The sequence below is a fragment of the Prionailurus bengalensis genome, chromosome E3 (genome assembly GCF_016509475.1).
Source record: "Prionailurus bengalensis isolate Pbe53 chromosome E3, Fcat_Pben_1.1_paternal_pri, whole genome shotgun sequence".
NCBI classification, from domain to species: Eukaryota; Metazoa; Chordata; class Mammalia; order Carnivora; family Felidae; genus Prionailurus; species Prionailurus bengalensis.
In genome coordinates this window covers 6,258,039-6,284,820 of record NC_057357.1, presented here as the reverse complement: position 1 = coordinate 6,284,820, position 26,782 = coordinate 6,258,039, and the positions used below count along the sequence as shown (strand labels likewise).

Sequence of the window (26,782 nt, the reverse complement as noted above, 5' to 3'; positions counted from 1 at the left end):
TTCATGTTTGATAGGAAGCATTTCTGTGTTTTACATATTTGAATCTTGACTATTTCTGCTGTAACTTAATACTTCAAACAGAATATCTCCGTTGTCTTATTTTCCTTTACTTGGCTTGTGCTCCCCATTGAAGATGGATATGAAAACATGACTCTTCTGACCATCTGTTAGTCTACAAGCAGCTGCTTTTTTGCCAAATTTACTCACTAATATCTTCCCTAAAGGCAGGGGACATAATCAAATACTGATGTTAGTCCAGGAATGGTGGCTTCCAACAACACAAGGAAGGGATAAGTAAAATTTTCTACAAATGATGTCTATCTAGAAGTATTCTCAAACAGTTAATCCTTATTAACAGATAATCTTGTCACATGAAATGAGAATGTGCCTTAATTAGTTTAAGCATTTGTGACATTACTGGATTAATTTGTATGAGATTATATAAAATGGCATTGAAACTTTCAAGGGTAAATATGTTACCTGAAGAACATTATAAAACTCCCTATTTACTTAGAGATTCTTAAATCACTTTTAAAAGCTTATTCCAGTGTAAATATTACCCACAATTTTCAACTGAGAAAAATAAAGCACTGAAATATCAAATAATTTGTCCTTGGTCATGTAGAGAATTGGAAAAAGAAACGTAAACTAATTCTTAGAAATTTAAAGTCAGCTCAGTTTATCTGGCTAGTCAAAATTGAATTAATGTATGCTTCATTGTCTTTAGTTCCATGTTGGTAAAGGTAATTGTTTTGTTTTTTTTTAATGAAGGAAAAATCTAAATGGTGAGGAAGTTAAAACCTTCATAATGATTATATAATTCATTTTAAAATTATGATCTGTAGCTCCACAGTAGGCAGAGGAAATGCATGAGATAAATGGGCCAGCTAGAAATCTGGTGGAAAGTGTGTGGTTTATTCCTCAGCATTTTATTTGGAACAGCTAACCATTAATTCTCCAATGCTGCTTATTGAACTTTTGTGCTAGAACCAACTCCTCTTGCTGAGACTCAGCCCAAGTAGAACAGTGATATTGCCAGTTATTTTAGCTTAGACTATCCATATTGCTCTCTGAATGGAAATGAAACTCATTCTGGTGGAAACTGGTTTGGCAAATTATCCTCCTTGCCAGGCAGTAACTGAGCTTTTGTTATTGATTGTAACAAAATAGTGTTTCTTGGACCGTTTTTTTGTTTTGTTTTGTTTTTATACTTGGTATTTAAACCTTTTATTTTTAGTGCCAAACTTAAAATGGATTTGTTCATTACTGCTGGTGATTTTCTCTAAATCTTAGGCCATGTAAACAATTCGGGTCTTAATAAACCTTAACACACCATATGACCTTTGACCCAACGACTGCCCTCTCAAAAAAGTGTGGGACCCATCCAGTTCACAAAGATATCCACTGCTACTTATAAAACTTTACAGATTGTGGAGTACAAAGGCAGCACTGCTTTTTTGTTCCTGAGTTTAAAAATACATGTACTTCAGCTAAAATAACTAGATTAATGGCCAAGAGCCAGGGTAGAAATGGATTTTCCACTGTTCAAGGGGGCCAAAGTTTCCGGGGGAAAAATTTCTGTAGCTGAACTTAAATAATAAGAAATTGAAGTGTATGTTAAACTTTCGAGCCTAAAAACTCTTGTATTGTTTTCTCTGAAGCTTATTGTAGTCCTAAGTCTTATGAGTTAACTTTTTTCCCCAATAGAATAATTTGGATGGTTGGTTTATGCTAGATGTTAATTTTGGAAGTTCTCATTAGTTCATTGTTTTTGATATTTTAAGATAGGAGTTATATGTAAACATTTCAGGAATTATATCAAGAAATCAAATTATATGTTCCCCTTATTTGGCTTAGCTGAACTAAGAATAATCTTAAGAAAAAACACAGATCTGGGCTTCTTTTTAATGACTGTATTCTAGTAGACAGAGTTAGCTCTGCATCTGTTTCCTTATATTCTTACCCATCCAAACTCAGCCTCATAAGTTTATTATAAGAATTTTAAATGATGTTTTTAAAGTTTTATCTTTAATTTTTTTTTTTTAATGTTTATTTTTGAGAGAGAGAGAGACAGAGCATGAGTGAGGGAGGGGCAGAGAGAGACACAACCCAAAGCAGGCTTCAGGCTCTGAGCTGTCAGCACAGAGCCCGATGGAGAGGGGCTTGAATTCACAGGCCAAGAGATCATGACCTGAGCTGAAGTTGGACGCTTAACTGACTGAGCCACCCAGGTACCCCAGGTTTTATCTTTTTATTAGAACTTACATTCTTGTTGTCCAGACTTAGTCTCTTAAGATTATTATAAGAATTTTGAAAGAGATATTGAAAAGTAGTTTTATCCTTTTATTAAAAAGCAATTATTTTCCAATAAAGTTATTAGATTTTAAAAAGTACCAAAATCTCATACATTGCTGATGGGAATGTAAAATGGTACAGGCACTCTGGAAAATAGTTTGGCAGTTTCTTATAAAGTTAAACATATACCTACCATATGACGCAGCAATTGAACTCCTAGGTATTTATCCTGGAGATATGAACACTTACGTTTACACAGAAATCGGTATGTGATTGTCCATATCAGGTTTATTTGCAATTGCCAAACACTATAAACAACCAAAATGTTCAACGGGTATATGTATAAATAAACTATGATACATCTGTACTGTGGAATACTACTAGCCAAAAAAAGGAATAAACTGGGGCGCCTGGGTGGCACAGTCGGTTAAGCGTCCGACTTCAGCCAGGTCACGATCTCGCGGTCCGTGAGTTCAAGCCCCGCGTCGGGCTCTGGGCTGATGGCTCAGAGCCTGGAGCCTGTTTCCGATTCTGTGGCTCCCTCTCTCTCTCTCTGCCCCTCCCCCGTTCATGCTCTGTCTCTCTCTGTCCCAAAAAATAAATAAACGTTGAAAAAAAAATTTTTTTAAATAAATAAATAAAAATAAATAAAAAAAAAGGAATAAACTATTAATACACCCAACAACTTGGATGGTTCCTAAGGACATTGTGCTGAGTGAAAAAGCCAGTCTCAGAGGTCACATACTGTATGATTCCATTTATATAATATCTTCACAATGACAAAATTAGAGTGATTGAGATTGGTGGAGAGGGTGTGACTGTAAAGGGGTAGCATGAGAGAGATCACTGTGTTAGTGGAACAGTTCTGTACTGTATCTGTGGTGATGGTCACATAAGTCTATACTTGTGTTAAGATTTCATAGACACAATGTACTTTCCCCCCTCAAAATGAGTGATATAAAAACTGGTAAATACAGGGGTGCCTGGGGGACTCAGCCAGTTAAGCATCCCACTCTTGATTTCCGCTCAGGTCATGTTCTCATGGTTCATGAGATCGAGCTGCACATCAGGCTGTGTGCTGGCAGTGCAGAGCCTGCTTGGGATTTTCTCCCCCTCTCTCTGCCCTGCCCCTGCTCATGGACTTCTCACTCTCAAAATAAATAAATAATAAAAACATTTAAAAAAACAAAAACAAAAGAAGCTTACAAAAAAAACCTGGTAAATACAAATGAAGTCTGCGGTTTAGTTAAGCGTTCTACCAATATCAGTTTCCTGGTTTTGATAATGTACCATGGTTATATAAGTTACCGTCAGTGGAAAAGCATATGTGAGAACTCTCAGTACAGTTTTTATAGCTTCTTGTGAATCTTGAACAATTTCAAAATAAGCCTACAAACAAAACAAGGGAATTGAGAAAAGAGGGTAGAAATAGCAGCTATGGCTTTAGGTCCCTGTGATCCAGTATTGAGACTTAGATCTTTCAGAGAGACTGGTATGGGAGTCATCTTTGGCTTTGGGGCTTTATGGCTGCTGGTTGTAAATGAGGCTCAAACAGATGACTGGCTGCAATAACACAGGATGAGTGGACTTCCAGTTAAGTACAGCAGATTGACCCTGAGGTTTTTCTTCTAAGAATACATAGAAATGATGGGGCGCCTGGGTGGCTCAGTCGGTTGAGCATCCAACTTTGGCTCAGGTCATGATCTCACAGCTCATGAGTTCGAGCCCCACGTCGGGCTCTGTGCTGACAGCTCAGAGCCTGGAGCCTGCTTCGGATTCTGTGTCTCCTCTCTCTGCCCCTAACCGACTCGCATTCTGTCTCAGTCTCTCTCAAAAATAAATAAACATTAAAAAAAAAAAAAGAGAGAGAGAGAATACATTGAAATAACAAAGGAAGGAAAAGAAAAAGAGGAGAGGAAAGGAGGGTGGGTGGAAGCCATAAATTCATGGTAGAAAGGACTGAAAAAAGAGCAGTTGATGAACAGCCTAGAAAAATTTGGAGGAGTGGTAGCTGCCTTAAGAAAACTCAAAGACTCTGCAGTGGGAGTACTGATGAGAGCTAAGCCATTCACCTCAAAGAACCTGAGAGGCTGGAGAGCAGGCCCACAGAAGGTGGGGACGGAGGGGACACCCAGGGCCAGAAAAGGAGTTACACAAGGTGGTTAAACTGACAGTTTTTCTTTCCTACCTGAACCACCACTACTACTAGAAGCTCTCTCTGCCTGGCAGACTCAGGATTTAATCTCAGGGCATACTGAATCATAGGAGGTCTCGACCTGGAAACAACAGCAGAAGGTGGAGGGAATAAACCTTAGAGAGCAGGAATTCAGTAAAAATCAACTCAGTAAACTGTGAAATTCCCAACCCAGTCACCTTCCTGATGGGTGGGGAAAGCCAGCCACCTGGCCATTGCCTCTTTCCCTACCCCTGATAGGAAATAAGAAACTTGTCTAGAGAGATTCAGTGGACCCTGGTTACTGTCACATGGCCAGTTTGTCTATAGCTGACTTGTCCAGTTACTCTGAATGAAGCCTACTAGTCAACAACAACCCTAGTGTACACACCCACACCCACAAGCTTCCAGCCAGCATTTTAGGACTTTACTCTTAAATATGAACAGGCTAGGGGCTTCTGGGTGGCTCAGTCAGTTAAGCATCCGACTTCAGCTCAGGTCATGATCTCACAGTCCGTGAGTTTGAGCCCCGCATTGGGCTCTGTGCTGACGGCTCAGAGCCTGGAGCCTGCTTTGGATTCTGTGTCTCCCTGTCTCTCTGACCCTCCCCCATTCATTCTCTGTCTCTCTCTGTCTCAAAAATAAATAAACATTAAAAAAAAATTTTTTTTTTAATTTCTAAATATGAACAGGCTATCAGGGATTGCCAGATGTCTGAGGAAAGCCTCCAACACAAAAGACAGATGGATGCCAAACAATGAAAAGAAATAATTAGGAGATAATATGGGGAACTGGAAGAAAATAACAAAAAAGTTATAATTTATTCCTATTAGAGATACATCATTCACAAAACAAGAACTGGATACTTTTAAAAAGGGATAATTAAAAAAAAAAAAAAACCTGCAAAGAGCCCAAATTTAAAATATGATATCAAAAGTTTTAAAAAACATAATAGAAGACTTGGAATGTGAAGTTGGTATCTGTCAGAGATGGGGGAACAAAAAGTGGAAAATCAAAGAAAAAAGGTAAAATGATTAGATAATAAATTCAGGGTGTGTAAAATCCTTATCAGAATTCCAGAAAGTAGGGAGAGACAAAAAACAAAACAGGAACATTTTTCAGACCTAATGGGCTTAACTTTCTATATGGATAGGGTCTGTTGAATGCCCAGTAAAATAAACAAGTACCCATACTAAGACAGACCATTATGTAGTACACAGGGATAAAGAGAAGTCTTCCAGAAATAAGCACCCCCAACTGTGTCCTATGCAAAGGAAGAAGAAATGACGGCTGACTTCTCAGTAGCAAAACTGGATGTTAAAAATTGTGGAGCAGTATCTTTAACATTCTAAAGGAAAATCACTTTTGCTTTGTAGTACTCTAGCCAGCAAAATATCAATCAAATGTCAAGGTAAAGATAATGTCAGACACATGGTGACTCAAATTTATCTATCATGCATCATTCCTTAGGTTGTTCTTGGAGAATGATCTTCAGCAAATGGGAATAAATGAAAGAGGAAGGTGTGGAGTCCAGTTAATGAGAGCTCTAACACAGGGGATCAGAAAAGGACATGCAAGGGTAGCAGCGTGGCAGGGACAGTCAGGCCAGACTGAGCAAGAGGACGGAGTCCTTGGAGGAAGTTCAGGGGAAAAATGGAATGGAAGATTAGCTGACAACTTTGTGCATTTGAAAAATAATATTGATAGACTTCTGCTAGATGGGATGGAGCATGTGGAAAAATTTAAGGTAGATTCATGGAAAACTAAGCCAGGGAGGGGCGGTGTGTGTGGAGGGTGATGAGATGATTGTTAATCCCAGGAGAAACAAAGACTGTACCAAGAAAGGAACATAATCCCTAGTACATTCCTTGCATTGTCGTGACCGATATTTACAAAGTCATAATAAACCCTCTCAACTTACCAGCAAATTGCCATTTAATTATATAGGAAGGATTGGGGTAGGGAAAGTGGAGTGATATGGAGAGCTGAGCCCTTATCTAGGGTAGTAGAAAGCCAGTCATTATTGTCCAAAATTGAGAAATCAAGAATATTATCCAAAACTATGGCAATGAATATAAGAATAACAACTTAGTTGAAAGTGCTCTTAGGAGTAAGTTGAAGTTTAGGGAAAGGTTGAGCCAAGGGTTGTTTTTCATGATAAGCCTTTATCATTGTTTGATAAAATAAAAGTTATTATGTTCTCTCTGTACTGGTTTATAAAGGAGAACCTTTTATCCTGAAGAGCATGTGTATCAAGTATCTGTCATTTGAATGTTGTGTGTTTTTCATTCTTTTTATTGCCTGGTCTTGTACAAATAGGGTTCACATTTGGGGAGAGGAGGTAAGGAGACTTGAGTGGTCCACCCAGAGTGGCTAATGCTGTGAAGCTCATTATTTGTAGATGGAACAAATACATTCAGTCCCCGTGTATTCTTAGTCAAGAAGTCAGAAACCCATAGGAATGATCTTTTGTCTGTACTTTAAGTTTAGGTCAACATTCTAAATAATTGCCTCTTATATTTATCATAGCATTTGTCTCTATGTTTGTGACTTTCTAGTGATATAAGAATAACACTTTTAAAAATGAAAACCATGACATTTGCAGAGATATGGCATCATGAAATCTATGAGAGGGAAACCATGTCTTTCCATCTACTATTGTGTGCACAGGACCTACCTACCACTCGGTGGTTACTCCATAAGTACTTAATGAATAAACTGATCACTAGGAAAAAAAATGCCAGTGACCACCTGGACAGAAGGTCGCAGACTGGCCTGTGTCCTAGGGCCATCAGCAACACCCACCCTCATACCCTCTCCTGGTTATTAAGCATAGTAAAAACAAGATCTCTTAGAAATGTCTGTTCAGGGGCACCTGGGTGACTCAGTCAGTTAAGCATCCAGCTTTGGCTCATGTCATGGTCTCATGTTTCGTGGGTTCAATGCAGGCTGACAGCTCAGCCTGGAGCCTGCTTCGGATTCTGTGTCTCCCTCTCTGTGCCCCTCCCATGTTCATGCTCTGTCTCTGTCTCTCAAAAATAAATAAACGTTGAAAAATAAATAAACGTTAATTTAAAAAAAAGAAAGAAAGAAATGTCTGTTCAATTGATAACCAAAACATCGCTTATATAGTTATAAGGTTCCAATCATACACACCTGTTTTTAACATTAGCGTGACAACCATTAACCTACTTAAACCCCACTGGGAGCATCAGCTTCTGGGCCTGTAACTCCTGTGGGGTATGCTTTGGAGGTATGCATGTCGGCTACTTGCTCCATTTATAGTAGGTTCTAGGCAGCCCTTGGACAACTGGGAAACTGCCAGGATCACATGTGTCTTGCCAGTACGAGTGCCCTGTTCCATCAGTAAAGAAGTATGTGCTCTTCATTATTTTAAAGTAAACATTCATGGCTTTGTAGACATACTGTCGAGCATACACAGGCATCCATGGCTATGTAGTGACAAAGTCTAAAGATTACTTGATCTACTGTTTGCTTATCTTATTAATTTGTTTGTTTGTTTGTTTGTCAGAATGTTATGGAACAGTTCAATCCTGGGCTACGAAATTTAATAAACCTAGGAAAAAATTATGAAAAAGCTGTTAATGGTAAGTGTGTTTTCTAAATTTATAAATATAGTGCACATATAAAAACCATTCAGTAAATATTTTACTTAATTTTATGTGGTTAATAGTGAATTTTTGAAATATCTTGAAGTTAAAAACAATACTTAGGTTAATTCTATGGAAGTTTGCAATGATAGGATATTAGTGTATTTGAAATGAATAAATTGAATCATTGGCTATTCTAAGTGATGTATTTCAATTACCAGATCATGGTTTTTGACCGGACTCAATCTTTTACATCATTGCCATAAACATGTTTTCCACTTTGCAAACCAAATTCGTCGTGAACTAATAACATATATTAAATGTGTGCTTAAAATATTTGTTAGTGTCTTGCAGCAGAAGAATTACTCTCTTTTTATTTATGTAGAATACTTTCTTGCCTTTGGGTGTATAACTTCTGATAGTGATATGAGAAAAGTTTTAGCCTGAACGGAAAAACATCTGAGTTAAAGGTTGAAGTTAAAATTTTCATTTCCAAAAGAGTGCTTCCTTTAAAATGAATTCAGGCGTTGGCTTTTGTCTCTCTTTGTGAACTGGAGTTGTTTGCTAGTTTCAAGAGGTTTCATTGGAGGAAGCTGACCTGCATCTACACATGCATTTCCCTACTAAGAGGTGAATGTTATCAGTGATCACCTTAAAAACTTGAGATGCTGATAATCACTAGATTTTAACACAGTCACAATAATTCTCCCTATGTAACAAGTGTCACCCCAAAAATATTCAGACACCATTTTCACCCTCTACCTTGGTTCACTAAAACCACCATGTAACATAAGTAGAAAACTTAGTTTCCAATGGTTCACATCAAGTTCTGGGTCTTTTATGTATTTCTCATTTCCTTCTTTCACCATGTCACACCTTTGGCTGCTCCCTCTTGAGGTTTTGAAAATAAATCTGTGACCTCATATACCCTTAGCATAAGCATGCCCCAGGAAGAGGGGGTATGGTAGCTAGAGTTTGGATGACAGGTGCCCAATTGTCATAATCATGGGAAAGTAAACTACTTATTTACTTTCTTCTGGATCTCTGTGCTGTTTGCCAGACCTTTTCACTGTTGGGAAACCATCCCTCACCCCCCAAGAAGTGTCAGCGACCTCTGTAGGTGACCCCTCACCTCCCTTATCAAAGAGCAGGAGACTGGTTTTAGAATTCTTGCACAGCTGACTCTCCCTCCATGACTGCTTAGTCACAAGGCCACAAAGTCATTGCTTTAGATGCCCCTGTGAAGGAAGTCACAATGACCTGCGATGGTTTTTTTTCTTTCTAGCACTTGGTGCCTCTCTGAGGCAGTTTTACAAGGTGACTCAGGGAGCTGCCAGCAGCTTAGTCTCTTGCTAAATAAGGCTTCTCCCCAAAGGGACTATTTTGCACTTTTAAAGTATTTCCAGAATTTCTGCAGGCCATCTGTTTTTTACTGAAGCCATCGAGAAATTGAGATAAATTTGTAAAGTCCTCGGTAAGAATTTGTAGTATAGTTGAGGATGCCAGATGTGCAGTCACCACTTAGGTCATAAGTCAGGACAACATTCACAGCTAACAAAGAGCATGGAAAGAGCAGTGTCACAGGAATTTGAGCAGTGAAGTTGGTGGGGGAACAGAGCAGGCAGGAGGCCTTGTAGGAGCTGTGCAAGCTGACACATGTTAGGTTTCAGGCAGAAAAGACAGCATCCAAGCCAAAATCTGAGGCCCAGACTGGCATGAGTGAGCAGCTGTTGGGGAATAGTAAAATACAAGGTGGAATGGGGTCAGATTGTTAATGCGTGTGAATGCAGCATCAGTTATCTATAGCCACATAACAAAGTCTCCCTAAACTTGGTGGCTTAAGGCAGCAATAGTTTATTATTTCTCAAGGTCCTGTAAAGGCATTGCAGTTCTCTGGACCCCTAGGGCTCAGTCCTACAATTGCAGTCAGCTGGGGGCTGGGCTCCCTCTTTCTGGCATAGCAGACTTCCAAGAGTGCAAATCCCTGTGGGAGTTATGCTTGCTGGTACCCCATTGGCCAAAGCAAGTCACATGACCAAGCCCCCAATCAATGCATAGGGGACTACAAAAGTTGGGAATTCTGGGAGGTATGGTTTATCCAAGGCGATTTCTGTAAAATCTGTCATGAACTCTGGAGTGTGGGCTTACACTATGGGCAGTCGAGGCCATGAAGGTTCTTGAGCACTCCTGTAACCTAATGAAATCATACTTTAAGGGAAAATTATCTGGTAGCAGTTTGTAGATTAGATTGATGAAGTAGTTGGTCAACCACTAAAATAGGACAAATATGCTTCGTTCCTTAAAACAAGTGATAGAAAATCTCCTAATGTATTCACAAAGGGGGGATGGCAAAATTATGAGAAGAGTATTCTTTATTAAGTTCTGGATAAATTATATAGTTTTTAAAGTTAATTCAACTTTATTATTAAAGCAAGAATATTTTACCATTCTGAGGTTAAATAGTTTTAAACATAAGTCAACAGTTAACAAAAAATTTCAATTTCACTTGTGGATGCAAACCGAAAATTTTTTTTATGCATTGTGCATATATGGCATTCTCCCACTGATCTGCTTTTCAGCTTATCAGTATCATACAACTTAAAATCTTCTTATTAAAAGTTGCACCTATTAACTTGCCAGTTTATTGGCTACAAACCTTGTTTTTAGGTAGAGTCCTCTCTTTTTCAGTTCTAGCTGAGACCAAAGAGTCGCGAAAAGCACGGTGATTTAGAACTGAGGAAGTAAACTACCTTAGTTGGAGTTATGTGCACTGCCTCTGATTTGCCATTGACCTTGGGCACGTCCCAGCATATCTTCACTCCACTCTCCTTCATGAAACAGGGTGATAACATCACTGACCCATGTCTTAATATTCTTGGATAGGTAAACTTAAGTAAGGCTTGGAAAGTCCATATAAATGCTACTTGTTATTGTTCTTTTTTACTATTATACTTTAAGGTTATCCTCAGTCTTATGAAATAACTGTATAATAGAGAGTTACATTTCTTAAACTTGTATACATATTAGTAAAAGCTGTAACTTTTACATTTTTTTTCAACTCTACAAGAAATAGATGAATTTGCCATGAAAATGCTACTTTTTTGGCCAGTAATATCCTCAGCTAGACTTGTACATAATTTGTTCTGTGGCACCCCCTACCTTCTCCCCCCTACTTTTTATGCTTGAGATATTTTTTTTAATCCACTGTTGTAAAACAATACCCATTATAAATTGGGGCAAAGCACTTGGTATGGCCTCTGGTTTTCTTCGCAGTAAAAAGGAAAGGAATCTTAGAGATTCCTAAGGGCTCTTTTAGTTCTAAAATTTTGTATTCTTCAGAGTTAGTCTTTGAGTAAAGCAAAATAAATTATTTTCTTCAAAACCACATTAAATAGGCTAGGTGTTGTTAAAAAGCTTGCTTGTTGTACACTATCAGTCTTACCAAACCTAGCTTGTTGGAAAGTGAAGGAAGGAATCCATATTAGCAGCTTCCATGCTTGTGCTCTTAGGGCATTTTATAGATGACCCTCCTTTGTTTCAGAAAGGATAGTGACCTTGCCCAGGGAGGTCGTGTCACTAGAAGTAAAGGCAGAATGCAGACCCAGGTCTGTCTTGCCCCTGACTCCCTTTCTTAAAGAAAAAGAAAGGAAGGAAAAAGAAAAATCAAAAACAGATTTCTACACCTTATAATTTAGTCTTCAGAATCAATTTAAAAAGAGAAATACTATTTTTAAGAGAAATAGAATCCAATTGATATAGCAATAGAAGTTTTCCTTGTTTCTGCCAAAAAGGTAGTGGGGAGATGATAGAACGTTCAGTTATTTTTCAGAGAATTCTGTTGTGTTTTTGGAGTGATTAAAATAATGTATTTTAAATTTCATACCTTTCCCCCTAACAACAATTATTTCATTGTTCGTGGCTCAGAATAAGTTTTTCAATAGAAAAGTAAAAGTGCCATTGAAAGGCCAGGTTCCTGGGCCACCCCATGCAAGTTCTTTCAACTAATAATGTTGCAGACCTGTGTAGCTGTGGAATAACCAGCTGAGAAAAGCTCTCTTGCTGGAGCGGATATGTTTCCAGCCCTAATTTGATGTTGGAAACATATCCCCTCTGGAACTGGCATCAGAAGGCAGGGCCTTTTCTGGATTCAGCTATGCCAGGGCTGGTCCAAGGTGAGGATCCTGTGGAGCTTTCCATTGGGCGGGGGCCTCCGAAAGTGCAGTGGAGGGACGTCACAGCTATCAGGCACAAGCCCTGCCCTCCGAGAGCCACCCTTGGCACAGCCCAAACCTTTCTGCACCCAGAAGGGACTGAGGGATATTTGGAAGCAAACCTCCATGCACTTCCTCTTTTCCTTGTGTAAGTGATGATTTTTGTGTGTCACCTTCCCTGTCTAGCTATGATCCTTGCGGGAAAAGCCTACTACGATGGAGTGGCCAAGATTGGTGAGATTGCCACCGGGTCCCCTGTGTCAACAGAGCTGGGTGAGCTGACCGTCATTATATACAAACACAAGTTGAGCTGGTTCATCCTGTGAGCCTTTCATCCTGTGAGCCCTCATAAGAATACACAAGGTGGCCCAAATCCAGAATAGTAAGAAGGGCTAGCCCAGTACTCCTGTGTGTTGTTCACTTCTGGAATGATGGAGTTCGCTGTAGTCTGCTGAAAGAGGAGGCTTAGTTAGAAGGCGGGCCAAGGCCAGTGGCTGACCTCCCTGCTCCCTAGGAACTGGGCTTCTGCCTCTAAACTTGGGCCCTAGCCCTTCCCCTCGGATCCCCGGAGCATGAAACCCAGGGAGCTTTGACCTACATTCTTAACTGAAGGAGATGGGCACGGCGGGCCTCCCCACTCTGGCAGGAAAGTTTCCTGTGACTCACCTAGCAGAAAGCAGACTCCTTTACGTCCTGCTCTTGGCTCTCCCTGCTTCCACAGTTGCTCTCAGTTGTGATTTTTCCGGTTTTGCTGGTATGAATTGATCTCCTGTGCACACTCGGAGGGCAGCCACACCCTCAGCAGTGCCAGCTGCAGAGGGAATCTGGGTTTCTGTTTACAGAGTCCGTTCACTGTGTCCTCTCCTAAGGGTGGAACAGTCGCTGTTTTTCCTTTTCTTAATAGCCCCACACATAACCATTATTTTTAAAATTTGTTGATTCTTTTTATTTTACAAAGGATAAGATTTCTTGTTTCAAAATGCTTGTTATGATTTGAAAAGTTCAGAAAAGCAGAGGAAAATATTGGTAAAGTGTGTGTATTTAAAAGTGTGTTTCTGTAGAAAGGGGAGGCGGAGGCGGGGGCTGCATGTAGAACATATATTTTAGGGTTAAAATAATTCACATCATTTCTATATAAAGTGTCTTAAGGGTTTTCAAGATGGCTTGGAGAACTCTTACCTGACCCATAAAAGCGGAAGAACAAATTCCAGGTGTGATAACAGTGCTGGGGGTGCGGGCTGGGTTACAGGGTGTGAAGTGGATCTGGGCGCCCAGTAACATTCTCTGACAACTTCCGTTCTTGAAGAGTTTGTAAAGAGTCTTGAAACCTAAGCCTGAAGTGATGTCGTGTGATGATGAAGTTCGTGCTGCTGTATTTAATAGAATCAGTTACAGGCAGAAATTTTTCAAAGCCCTGACGTGTGCTTTGTTGGTGGCATAACTTGTGTCTGTTCTGGTGAGGTAGGAACTACAGAAACTCTGTCTTCAACAGAGTCAGTTTCATAAAATACACAGTGCGTTGTGCAGTCAGAAGCAGATAGTAAAACTTAGGACATTTGAGGGATGATGGTGATGATTAGAGGGTTCCAAAAATAGGACTAAATTAAAAAGACACATCCTATTTGTGTCAGGCCCAAAGGGAAAATGTGTGACCCTTACATTAAACCATATGGTGCTGATTCACCGTCATTCAGTTTGCCTTTTTAATGTTTTATGGTTCTTGCCACTGTTTAAGTAAGATTTCTGTTCCACACCTTACTTTATTCAGCTGCGAGTTCATAATGTTGAATCAGCTATTTCCACAGCAACCGTGTTGTTGCAAACACAGGCTGAAACCTTCTTCAGTTTCAATAAGGAAAATATGTTGCAGTGGTGAAATTTTCTTTCATGTGGATATGTATTTGATTCAGAGGGAATGGAAATAACTTCTGTGTTTTATTTTTGTCTCAAGTTATCTTTTTGCTTATATTCACCATCTCATATAGTTAGTAATTTTCTGCTCATCTACAGCAATTTCATGGTAAAGTACTACCCTAGCAAGAGTTGCTTTTGGAGGCCTAATACTGACTTCTTGTGATTTGCTTAGTTTTTCATTTTGTTAAAATTTAGACTAAAATATTGCCCTATATCTGTTTAAATTCTCTGTTTGAAAGAGTAATGAACAGTTCACAGAAAAAAGAGACCAAAAGTGGATTATATTTTCCTCATTTTTCAAGAAGGCTTGTCTTATTGCTGACTTTTGGTGTTGGTATTCATAACTTTATTACGAAACATTTATAAATTCCATCTGATAAAACTGAAGGGGTGTTTCATATGTGAAGATCATGAATCATTTCAGAATTTTCATTCTTTTCCCCCTTTCCCCTGATCTTCCCTCTCCCTCCACCTCCAAATCCTATAGTTTAAAATCTTTCAATTTAGGGACACCTGGGTAGCTCAGTCAGTTAAGCATCCGACTTCAGCACAGGTCATGATCTCATGGCTCGTGAGTTCGAGCCCCACATTGGGCTCTCTGCTGTCAGTGCAAAGCCCACTTCGGGATCCTCGGTCTCCCTCTCTCTGCCCCTCCCCTGTTCATTCGCTGTCAAAAAGAAGTAAACATTTAAAAATAAGTAAATAAATAGGGGTACCTGGGTGGCTCAGTCGGTTGAGCATCGAATTCAGCTCAGGTCATGATCTCACGGTTTGTGAGTTCAAGCCCCACATGGGACTCGCTGCTGTCAGCACAGAGCCCGCTTCAGATCCTCCCTCTCCCTCTCCCTCTCCCTCTCCCTCTCCCTCCCTCACATGCACATGTGCTCTCTCTCAAAAATAAATAAATAAATAAATAAATAAATAAATAAATAAATAAATAAACATTTAAAAAATAAAAATAATAAATAAAATTTTCAGTTTAAAATTTTTGCTTGGGAAAGAAATGAATGGGATGCTGAAAAATTATTACTATTTATTTTTTTTAACATTTAAAAATTTTAAAAAGGTTTTTTTTTTTACATTTATTTATTTTTGAGAGACAGAGACAGAGCATGAGCAGGGGAGGGGCAGAGAGAGAAAGAGGGAGACACAGAATCAGAAGCAGGCTTCAGGCTCCTAGCTGTCAGCACAGAGCCCGACGTGGGGCTCTAACCCACAAACTGAGATCATGACCTGAGCCGAAGTCGGACGCTTAACCGAGTGAGCCACCCAGGTGCCCCTAAAAAAAATCTTTTTGAGTGGAGGAGAGGGGCAGAAGGAGTGTGAGAGAGAGAATCTTAAGCAGGCTTTGTGCTCAGCGTGACGCTTGGCACGGGGTTTGATCCCACAACCCTGGGATCATGACCTGAGCCAGAATCAAGAGTCAGATGCTCAACTGACAGCCACCCAGGTGCTTTGAATTCTTACCATTTCTAAAACTTAGATTGCAAGAGTAGGTTTCAGTTTAATGTTGAGTTAAAAAATATTTTTTAATGTTTATTTTTGAGAGAGTGTGCACCCACGTGTGTGCATATGAGCTGGGGAGGGACAGAGAGGGAGGGAAACAGGATCCGAAGCAGGCTCTGTGCTGACAGCAGAGAGCCCAATGTGGGACTTAAACTCACCACAAGATCATGACCTGAGCTGAAGTTGGAAGCTTAACTGACTGAGCCACCTGAGTGTTCCTGAATTAAAATATTTATTAATGTTGCTATAGAATATACAGTCTTTCTCATTTTGTGTGTGTGTGTGTGTATACACATAATTTTTTTACGTGAAATTTCTGTTCTATTCTGATGCTTTTGTACTTTGGGAGGTGGGTGAAGAAAATATCCTTTCAGTAAAATATTTACCTAATTCATAGAAATTTGCCGTGAGGAGTCTACTTGGAAAACTTGGCCAAATGCATTATGAGTATTAGAGTGGCAGAACTGAGCATTTCAGTCTCTTGTCTCACTTTAGGGGGGAAAAAAGGAGCTAAAAGCTGGAGGAGAAAGTTGATTAGCTTTTTAACTTTTTATCATTTGGATTGGCACCTATTAAGACCAAGCTGTAGCATCGCCATTCCTGATTTCTGTCTATGGGTTTTTCCATTTAGATATCCCTCTGAGCACATCAGCTCACCAAATGCTATATGAATAATTTTAAGATGCTTTTGCCTAAAAGTACCAAATAACCAGTTAATAGTGGTGTAAACATTAAGGATGTTTATTATCCCACATAAAAAGGCCAGGAGTAGCAGGTTCCTGTTTAAGTAATCATTACTCAGAACTCAGGTTCCTTTTCTTTCTACTTACCCTCAAGTTCAACTCCTCATGGTACCAAGATGGCTGCCATCGCTAGTCTTACACATCACATCCTCCTTCCTCCCGTTGTATCAAAAGCAGGAAGAATTTCTTCTAAGCTGTGCCCTTTACAAAGGAGGAAATCTTTCCCTGGGAGCCCCAGCACACACACCCTCTCATGTCCCATGACTCTGCAGCCAGAGAGCTTTCCCCAGCACCATTAGCTAAGGAATACCTCTGAGGGGGAGAGGACAGAGCTGTCAGGGGGGACACCCGATGATACCACCATGTCTGGCAGTTCTGGTATCAAAGGTCTTGTTTCAACAACTTTCAGTGAAAGGAAAAGACTTACACAAACGTCCTCACTTTCTCTGTGCCTCAGACTGCGTAGTGCTTCTGCACTCTGTGAGTGTCTCTGGTTCGGATAATGTCTTTCTCCCACGTGGGATGTTTCACTATCATGTATATGCTTCAAACTTTATGATTGTTTTTCCTGGATACTTGCTTTTTCTCCTGAAAACCACAGTCTTCCTTCCCACAGCCTTCTATTCCTATTTGGGAAGTGGGACTCCAAGCACAGAGGAACGTTAAGGATATGGGGGTAGTTTCTGTTTTTCTGCCCTTTTTCTTTTCAGCCTTTACAGTGTCTTGTAATCATGAACTCTTTGGTGCATTTTCTCTGCCTCTGCTTCTCTCTCCTTCCTTTTCTCTCTGTTCAATTGTCTGCATGACCTCACACTTTATTTTTGAAAACTGGGTGACTAGAGAAAAAAAATCACCTGTAATTTTACCACTCTAATACACCTGCTTTGTCACCACTATACTCTTTTCTAGTCTTTTCTTCCTGTGAGTATGCTCTTCTATAGCATGCCTCACAGTGAACATCAAGGACTGGCCCTGCCAGACACAAGGTGCAGCCCCTGACGGGTGTTATTTCATCTCATTCTCTACACAGTCCTATGAGTTGGGTGTAGGCACTTCCACTTTTAGGTAAGACCTAGAAGTGAAAGGTGTGCCCTAGATCACAGTGGATAACAGATGGTCCAACTTTAGAATCTGAGTTCTTCACCTCTGCTCTGCTTACACTGTGCCTCACTAAGGTAGAGGGGACTGGAAAGAGCCAGCCAAGAAGGGGCCACTGAAAAGAAAGGAAATGGGAACCCCATGATGGGGACCTTTTCAATCTGCAGAAATCAGAGTGTCAGAATAGCCAAAGACTGTGGAGGTGCCGGCAGTGAGCTGATTAGAGGCCACCGGCCCCCTTGGAAATGGTGGTTTCACTGGGGTGCTGACCATAAATGCCAGGTATTACATTATGGGATTAGGAAGGATGGAAATTACAGAGCAGTTAACTGTGTGTGTGTGTGTGTGTGTGTGTGTGTGTGTGTGTGTGTGTGTGTGTGATAGGTGTTATACAATATATTATATATGGCTCTTCTCACAAGTGTTGCCTGACTTGCGCTTGTACTGCTGTGCTTTGTATAGAAACTCAGATCTCAGTTAAGTGCCTGCTGTGTGCCACTTGCTTCTTATTCTTACATTGCCTCATCTCATCCTCAGGAGCCTCAGGGATGAGTTTTTCCTGCTTGAAAACCCAGTAACCCAGTGTTTCCTTGATGTGACTGATAGGCCCTAAAGGGTAAACTTGGTGGTCATTTCTGCGTGGAGGTGAGAGAGAACCTCCATGGGCAGCCACATTGGGTCCTGTGTCCCTAGCTATGTGCTCTGCAGCCAGGCAAGACAGAACAGGGGTTGTAGAGTTGGTGATCCCTAGGGTGCATGGTAGGTGGCATCGTTGCTTCGTGGGTCATAGAGCTTCCTCCCACCCCAGCCGAAGCACAGGAAAGATCCAGTTACCTAGGTTGTGGAAGCCAGGCCAGATTGTATCTTCCCTTGAGACCCTGGCAGGTAGCTTATTACCCAACACCTAAGAGATGCTCAGTAAAGTTTATATTGTTACCTTGCTGCTATCAATTCGTGTTACTTTGGGCAACACTTCGTGACTATGAGCAGGTTGGCATGATGAGTAGTCGAAAGATGAAATGAGATAATGTACCTCCTAGATTCTGTAGTTTCAAAGACCAGAAAGATGCTTCTCTGTTGCCACTTCATATATTCACACATAATTTGAGAACTCAAGAAGAGTACAGGTTTTTTTTCATTGACATTATCCTGTAGAATAGGTAATGTAAGTTTGTAAGAATATGCATTTCCTTGATTATTCCTGATTATTCATGAACCAGTTTTTCAGTTCTCTCCATTGTATCTTTGTTTTCTATTTTATGAATTTCTGCTTTTTCTTTTCTTCTTTATGCTGTCTTTAGGATGACTCTGTTATTCTTTTTCTTTTCTTTTTTTTTAATATATATATTTTTTAACATTTATTCACTTTTTGAGAGACAGAGACAGAGTATGAGCAGAGCAGGGGCAGAGAGAGAAGGAGACATAGAATCTGAAGCAGGCTCCAGGCTCCGAGCTGCCAGCACAGAGCCTGACGCAGGGCTCAAACTCATGGACCGTGAGATCGTGACCTGAGCCGAAGTCGGATGCCCAACCGACTGAGCCACCCAGGCACCCCTGTTATTCTTTTTCTAATTTCTGAACTGATACATTTAATTCATTAATTTTACATACAGGTGTCCCCATTTTGCACAGCAGTGCAGGACCACAAAAATGACCATGCAAGTTAAAACTGTTGAAAGCCATCTTAATCATCAGCAGGGAAAATATGATTGTGCCATGACCTTGAAAAACGTTTGTCAAGGAGCACCTGAGTGACTCAGTTGAGTGTCTGACTCTTGATTTTAGCTCAGGTCATGATTCCAGGGTTGTTGGGATCAAGCCCTGTGTTGGGCTTCATGCTGAACAAGGTTCCTGTTTAAGTCCTCTCTCTCCCTCTGCCCCTCTCCTTTGCTTGTGCACGTGGTCTCTCGCTCTTTCTCTCTAAAAAAAAAAGGGGAAAAAAAAGAAAACAAAATTGTCAAAATCCTCAAAATTCTCTTATTCTCAGTTACAAATGTATAGGGAAGTGGAAAAAAGAGTTAAACTAGTATTTGTGTTGTACACATTAAAGTATTAGAAACACTGACAATGGAAGCATTTTTATTGTAAAAAACTTAGGTGGTCTCAATGGCACTTGTCTCCTTCCCCTGTAACTCAAGATACAGAGTAGACCTCTTCTCTAAGCTTTTATGGATTGTCCTGCTCCTTCCTAACCCTGCATCAACTTCCAATATTTTATCCTTTGTGACTTCAATGTGACCAGATACCCTCTAGAGTTCTTTTAACGTGCAGTTTTCTGCTGGCATTGCTTTCTCTGAAACCTCTTCATTTTATTTTTCGTCACAGTCACTTTGCTCGGTTATGTTGTAAGTTCAGGCTTCACCCAGTTCTTGTGGCTGCACGTCCAGGGTCTCTCCAAGGGCCACGGTGTCCACATGCCCATAGGCAGCTACTTCTCGTACTCCGTTTACTTTGTTGTTACTGTTTTTCATTTCTTTGCTGCACTTCCACTTCAAATTACCCATTTTTGTAACATGTCACATGGGTTTATCACCAGGGAAACAAGGAGGCAACACGTCTCCTGCACTTTGCTGCCCGAATGCCACACTGTCTTCATCTCTGTGACTTTAGAATGCATCCTGATAGCTAGAAGTAGACCTCAGATAGAACAAATCGACGCTCTTACTCAAGGGCATCTTGGCTGTTGTTGGACTTTTGCATTTACATATATTTTAGAATCAGCTTGTCAAGTTCCACGAAAAAACAATCTCCTGGAATTTGGACTACAGATTGACTCTGTAGATAGATTTAGGAAGGATTGACATCTTAGCAATACTGAATTTCTAATCCACGAATATGGCAGTTTTTAAAAATTTACTTTGGGCTTCTTTAATTTCTGTCACTGTTTTTTGTTTTTAATTGTAGAAGTCTTGCACACATTTTTATATATGCATTATTAGATATTTATGGTGTGTTTTGCTCTTTTAAATGGCTTTAAACGTTTTATTTTCTAATTGGTTCCATTGAGTTTTCAGTTTCAGTAATTATTTTTCATCAGTATTAAGTTCTATTTCATTTTTTTTGAAATCTGCAAATTAACTTTTGTCATATTTTTTATAACTGCTTTATTGAGATATAATTGGCATAGAATACAGTCCATCCATTTATAGTGTGCACAGTTCAGTGGATTTTAGTATAGTCACAAAGTTTTAAATTATCACCATAGTTAACTTTAGAATATTTTCATCACCCCAAAAAGAAATCCTGTACCATTAGCAGTCAACTTCCCATTTACCCTCAACTCCAGCCATATGAAATGATTAATATATTTTATCTCTACAGATTTGGTTATATCGAACAGTTTCATGTAAATGGAATCCTACCATATGTCATCTTTTGAGACTACTTTCTTTCACTTAGTATAATTTCAAGATTCACATTGTAGCATGTTTGAGTACTTTCTATTTATGGATGGATGATATTATATAGATATACAATGTTTTGTTTATCCATTGATCAGTTGATGGACAGTTGGGTTGTTTCTACCTTAAACTATTAGAAATAATGCTACTGTGAACATTTGTGTACAAATTTTGTGTGTATGTATTATCTTTTTCTTTCTCATTGGTGTACACTTAGTGCAATTCCTGGCTCATATTATGATAACTCTAAATTTAACTTTTCTTGAAGAGGTGCCAAGCTGCTTTTCAAAATTAATGCACCATTTTACATTCCCATAAGCAGTGTGTGAGAGTTCTGATTTCTCTACATCCCTGTCAACACTTACTGTCTTTTTGATGATAGCCGTCCTAGTGAGTGTGAAGTAATATCTCACTTGGGTTTTGATTTACATTTCCCTAGTGACTTATAATGTTGAGCATCTTTTCACATTCTTATTGGCTATTGCATATCTTCTTGGGAAATGTATCCAGATCCTTTGCCCATTTTTAATTGGGTTGTCTTTTTATTGATTTTGCAAATTAATTTTTTTTAAGTTTATTTGAGAGAGACAGAGAGAGAGAGAGAGAGCATGCACGTTCACGCACGTGCAAGCAAGGAGGGAGCAGAGAGAGAGAGAGAGCGAGCGAGAGAGAGAGAATCCCAAGCAGACTCCTCAAGGTCATTGCGGGCCTTACCAATCATGAGATCATGACCTGAGCTGAAATCAAGAGCTGTATGCTTAACTGACTGAGCCACTCAGGCACCCTGGAAACTAACTTTTAATTTAGGTTTTGTTTTTATGTTTTGATTTCTTTTATTATCTATGCAGTAATTCCATTATTTCGAGTTCTTGAAGGTCTGGTTCTACTGCTGCTATTATTGTTTCTCTGGATTCTCATTCATGAAGGATTCTCTCTAATAAGGGTTTTATTATTATCTTACTGTTCTTATGTTGGGGTAACACCTATGGAGGATGTAAAAGTTTTGTTGCCACTGAAAGTCACTGAAAATGAAAAGGAGAAATGCCTAGCAATGGTGGAACTTCTCTGATTAAAAGGTATTCAAAAAATATAGTTTGCTTCTTAGAAAATAAAAATAACTGATGTAATATGACTTACCATTTGATAAAACTCTTTTTTAAAATTTGTTTATTTTGAGAGAGATAGGGTGTGAATGTGGAAGGGGCAAAGAGGGAGAATTCCAAGCAGTCTCCACAGACAGCACAGAGCCCAACACGGGCTCAAACTCATGAAACTGTGAGATGATGACCTGAGCCGAAAACAAGAGTCAGACTCTTAAGCGACTGAGCCACCCAGGTGCCTTGACATTTGATAAAATTCTTGTAAAATATTTAGAATTCGCAAAGCACTAGAAATGCCCTTTTATTTTCTGTTTAATCCATATGAATAGGGGCACCTGGGTGGCTCAGTCAGTTGGGCATCCGGCTTTGGTTCAGGTCATGATCTCACAGTTCATGGGTTTGAGCCCCGTGTCGGGTTCTGTGCTGACAGCTCAGAGCCTGGAGCCTGCTTCAGATTCTGTGTCTCCCTCTCTCTCTGCCCCTCCCCCGCTAGTGTGTGCTCTTGCTTTCTCTCTTCAAAAATAAGCATTAAAAAAAAAATCCATATGAACAAAGGTATAGTGTAAGTTTTGCAGGGCAAAGGGAATCAGATTTTATGGAAAATATTTTAATGTAAATTTCCAAAATTTGTAAGTTATTGTAGCTATCTGAAACTTGAGAAATAATGGCAATTTTTAATTTTCTATTAATTTGCTGGATACACATCCTTCTCCTGAAAAAGTCCTATCCTGCTCATTTTCTCTTGAAAATGAAAGGCTCTTTATGAATATAGTCTCTTCTCCTCTTGTAGAGAATACTCAGAAAATGTGTCATTGTTTTTTTTTTCAACTGTAATTGAAAGTAAAATATTTAAAAACATTTTTTTTAATGTTTTATTTTTTATTTTTTTTTTTTAATTTTTTTTTTTCAACGTTTATTTATTTTTGGGACAGAGAGAGACAGAGCATGAACGGGGGAGGGGCAGAGAGAGAGGGAGACACAGAATCTGAAACAGGCTCCAGGCTCTGAGCCATCAGCCCAGAGCCTGACGCGGGGCTCGAACTCCCGGACCGCGAGATCGTGACCTGGCTGAAGTCGGACGCTTAATCGACTGTGCCACCCAGGCGCCCCTTTAATGTTTTATTTTTTAGAGAGACAGAGTATGAGTGGGGGAGAGGCAGAGAGCGTGAGGGAGACACTGAATCAAAAGCAGGCTCCAGGCTCTGACCTGTCAGCAGGGAGCCCAAAGCAAGCCTTGAACCCACGAACAGGGAGATCATGAACTGAGCTGAAATCGGTTGCTTAACCCACTGAGCCACCCAGGTGGCCCAGAAGTAAAATATTAATCATTCAAGGGAAATACCAAATTTTAGTCATTTTTATGATAAATGCTCTAAACCACTTGAAGGTAACAATAAGAATTAGCATATATTTTCAAGTCTCTTTCAAATTCATTTTGCTAAAGTATCACCTTTTATTAGTTGTACCTTAACTGCAGGGGTGAGCAAACCAGAGCCAGAGGGCTAGCCCGCACCTATTTGTAAATATAATTTTATTGGAACCTGGCCAGGCCCACTTGTTCATGTATTGTCTGTGGCTACTTTCAGGCTACTATGGCAGAGTTGAGTGGTTGCAACAGAGAAGTTTGGCCCACAAGAGGCCTAAACTGTTTACAGCCTGGCCCTTCCCAGGAACCTTACCCTGAAGGTGGAAGAACTTTAATATCACACAGTTGTTTACGTGTGAAGACTGAGTGACTGTGTGAGCAATTTGATACCCTTTTTTCTTGAAAGGCAGTTCCTTACCACCTGCTAAGTGCTTGGGTTTAACATACATTAACAGCCACAGTAGTATGTGCTCAAGAGCACAACCGCTTTGCCTTGTTGGGAGGAACGAATAAAGGAGCTGAAGAGCTCTGTAGTCATGATTGGCAGGTAAATATATTTTAATCCATTGTGTTTAATTGTTAAATAATAAGTCACTTGAAGAATTCATTGTCAGAGTGTGTGTTTGTAGTATTTGTAGTGCACACATAAATCTTTATCTTAGGTACACACTTCAACCCAGAACAGTACTCATTTAAGAGAGGAAATTGAAATATGTATAAAACTTCCAGTTTTGTCCCTAAATCAAACAATGTTTATTTTTAAAAACGTAGAAAATACTGAAAAAGTAGAAAAGGAAAACAGAAATGGTCAGAAGAAAATGTTTTAGCAAAATATTTAAAAGAAAGTATGAATCAGTCATTTCATTTTTAAAGCATGGAAAAATAAAGTTTGTTCTCATTTATTGCTCAAGAAATAACAGGAGACTTTCTTTGGAGAGTTTACACTTTTGCTTTGAGGTCCTTATAGCTCACCATTACATAAATCTAGGCTGTATCTTGTTCTTGTTTAGTCAGTTATTACGTTTTGAATCATTTATTAATTTGTTTGGCCCAGTTTCTTAAATTGGGTACAAAACAGAAGATTTTATCTCCTCATCACTAAGGAACCTACAAAATCACAGGTGTTCTTTTGTTATTGATAGAATGCTTATAGGTCATACAATTTATTTTTTTTTAGGTCATGCAATTTTTTTAAATATTATAATTTTGTATTGGCACTCAAAATCAGTCTTAGGTCTTAAAAATAAAAAAAAGTATCTGAAATATCTTTTTTTTTTAATTTTTTTAATGTTTATTTTTGAGAGAGAAGAGAGTATGAATGGGGGAGGAGGGGGGAGAGAGAGAGAGAGAGAGAGAGAGAGAGAGAGAGAGAGAGAGAGAGACACACAGACAGAATTGGAGGCAGGCTCCAGGCTCTGTCAGCATGGAACCTGACATGGGGCTCGAACTCACTGATCTTGAGATCATGATCTGAGCTGAATGAAATCAGATGCTTAATCAACTGAGCCACCCAGGTGTCCCAAAGATGTGTTTTTTCTGACTTGCTGTATCTTAAGGCACTCGAGGTTATCCTGCTCGTTATAGTTTGGCAGATAAAAGGTTGTGTTAAATAGTGAACCATCACATAGTCTGAAACTGATTGAACTGATTCATGAGTCTGCATTTTGTATTTTTTTTTAAGTTTATTAATTTTGAGAGAGAGACAGTGTGAGTGGGGGAAGGGCAGACAGAGAGGGAGAGAGAATCCCAAGCAGGCTCTGCAGCATCAGTGCAGAGCCCGATGTGGGACTCGAACCCACCATCTGTGAGGAGATGACTGGACATGAAACCAAGAGTCGAACACTTAACCACCTGAGCCACCCAGGCGACCCTGCATTTTGTGTTTTCATTGGATATTATGAAGATTTTCTGTTTTGTGCTTACAAGTATTTATAACATGACCTTTATTAATTTTTATTGTTTATTTTCAGTTTGGGATTTGAAAAAAGATTGTCCTGGAATTGTACATGTAACAAATGCCTTTGGACTTTGCAAGTGACTCTTGTCCATTCAATTTTCAAGTAGAAAACATTCACTCAACACGTCCTTGTCCTTTTGGGAGCAAGAAAGATCTAAGCTATAGTAACTGTAGAGAAAGATAGGCTTATGATTTATAAATGAATAATTTATAAAGTCTACATATGCACCTGCCATTTAACTTTTTTTAAGTTTTTTTTAATGTTTATTTATTCTTAGAGCACAAGCAAAGGAGGGAGAGAGAGAGGGAGACACAGAATCTGAAGCAGGCTCCAGGCTCTGAGCTGTCAGCATGAACTGTGAGATCATGACCTGAGGCGAAGTTGGACGCTTAACTGACTGAGCCACCCAGGCGCCCCTGCACCTGCCATTTAAGTCCCCATATCAGAGGAATATTGGCATATGTATAAATTCCTAAACTTTAAGAGGAGGTTCTGTATTGTAAATTGTACTAGCTTATAGAAATTGTTGTAAGAAAAGCATTCTTTTTCTTAGCTTTGATATAACTGTGTGCAAACGAAGCACTATAATTAGTAAAAACTGGAGATGTAAAAGCTGAATCGTCAAACCAAGATTAGTCAGTTGAACATTTAGTGCTTTCTGATTGCATGGTGGGCACATCCTGAATATACATCTGAAACATCATTGCCTGTTTTTCATAACTTTATTATATTTGCCCGATCTGTTACATTTTTGAAGTATGTGAAGAGAAAATTATCTTGTTTAAACCAAATTTTCACAATTAGTCAAATTGGTCTTCTCCTTAAAGGATATTGTGTGTGCCATCAACTCAGGATGGAGAGAGTGTGGGAGTCCTCATTCTTACACTCTCAGCTATAGCCAGAGGAGAGCTGGTCAGGGGCCATTAGCAACTGCACAGGTCACAGTGAGGGGCAGTGGCTCAGGAGACCCAGAGGGCTTTGCTTCACCACCATCATCATTGTTGATAGGGCCTATTCACATTCTCTTAAAAATGCTGGAAGAGCTATCTTACTATGTTCATGACACCGTGCTAGGCCCAAAGTTATGTGTCAGAAACAAACTCACTAAGTTCTAATGTACAAATATAGGAGGGGAAGGGACTTTGAAGCATGCCAAGAAAAAGTGGCTCTAGCAACAGCAAAAGGGTGTGGCCTCTATGACAGGCTGAGGAAGGAGGATAGGTAAGTAAAAGGGCGAGGGATATGCCAAAGATAGGTGTAGTTCGAATCATGATATGAGCTGGACTTGACTTTCCAAGCACACTGTGATGCCGTGGTGGAAAACAACAGCCATGGTGGGTCATTGGGTAGACTCCTTGTTAGTACAAGTGGGGTTCTGACAGTTTTTGATCTTCAGCCACTTGGGA

The 26,782-nt window shown here is 39.6% G+C and overlaps 1 protein-coding gene across 2 annotated transcripts in view; it reads left to right on the top strand.

The window, feature by feature from the left end:
• Nucleotides 1-26,782, top strand: part of BAIAP2L1 (BAR/IMD domain containing adaptor protein 2 like 1) — a 95,379-nt gene that overhangs the window by 18,141 nt on the left and 50,456 nt on the right. For both annotated transcript variants that reach the window (XM_043559669.1, XM_043559668.1), the window contains exons 2-3: nt 8,001-8,076; nt 12,477-12,563. In XM_043559669.1, coding sequence (XP_043415604.1) covers nt 8,001-8,076; nt 12,477-12,563 — 163 coding nt within the window. The remainder of the gene's footprint in view (nt 1-8,000; nt 8,077-12,476; nt 12,564-26,782) is intronic.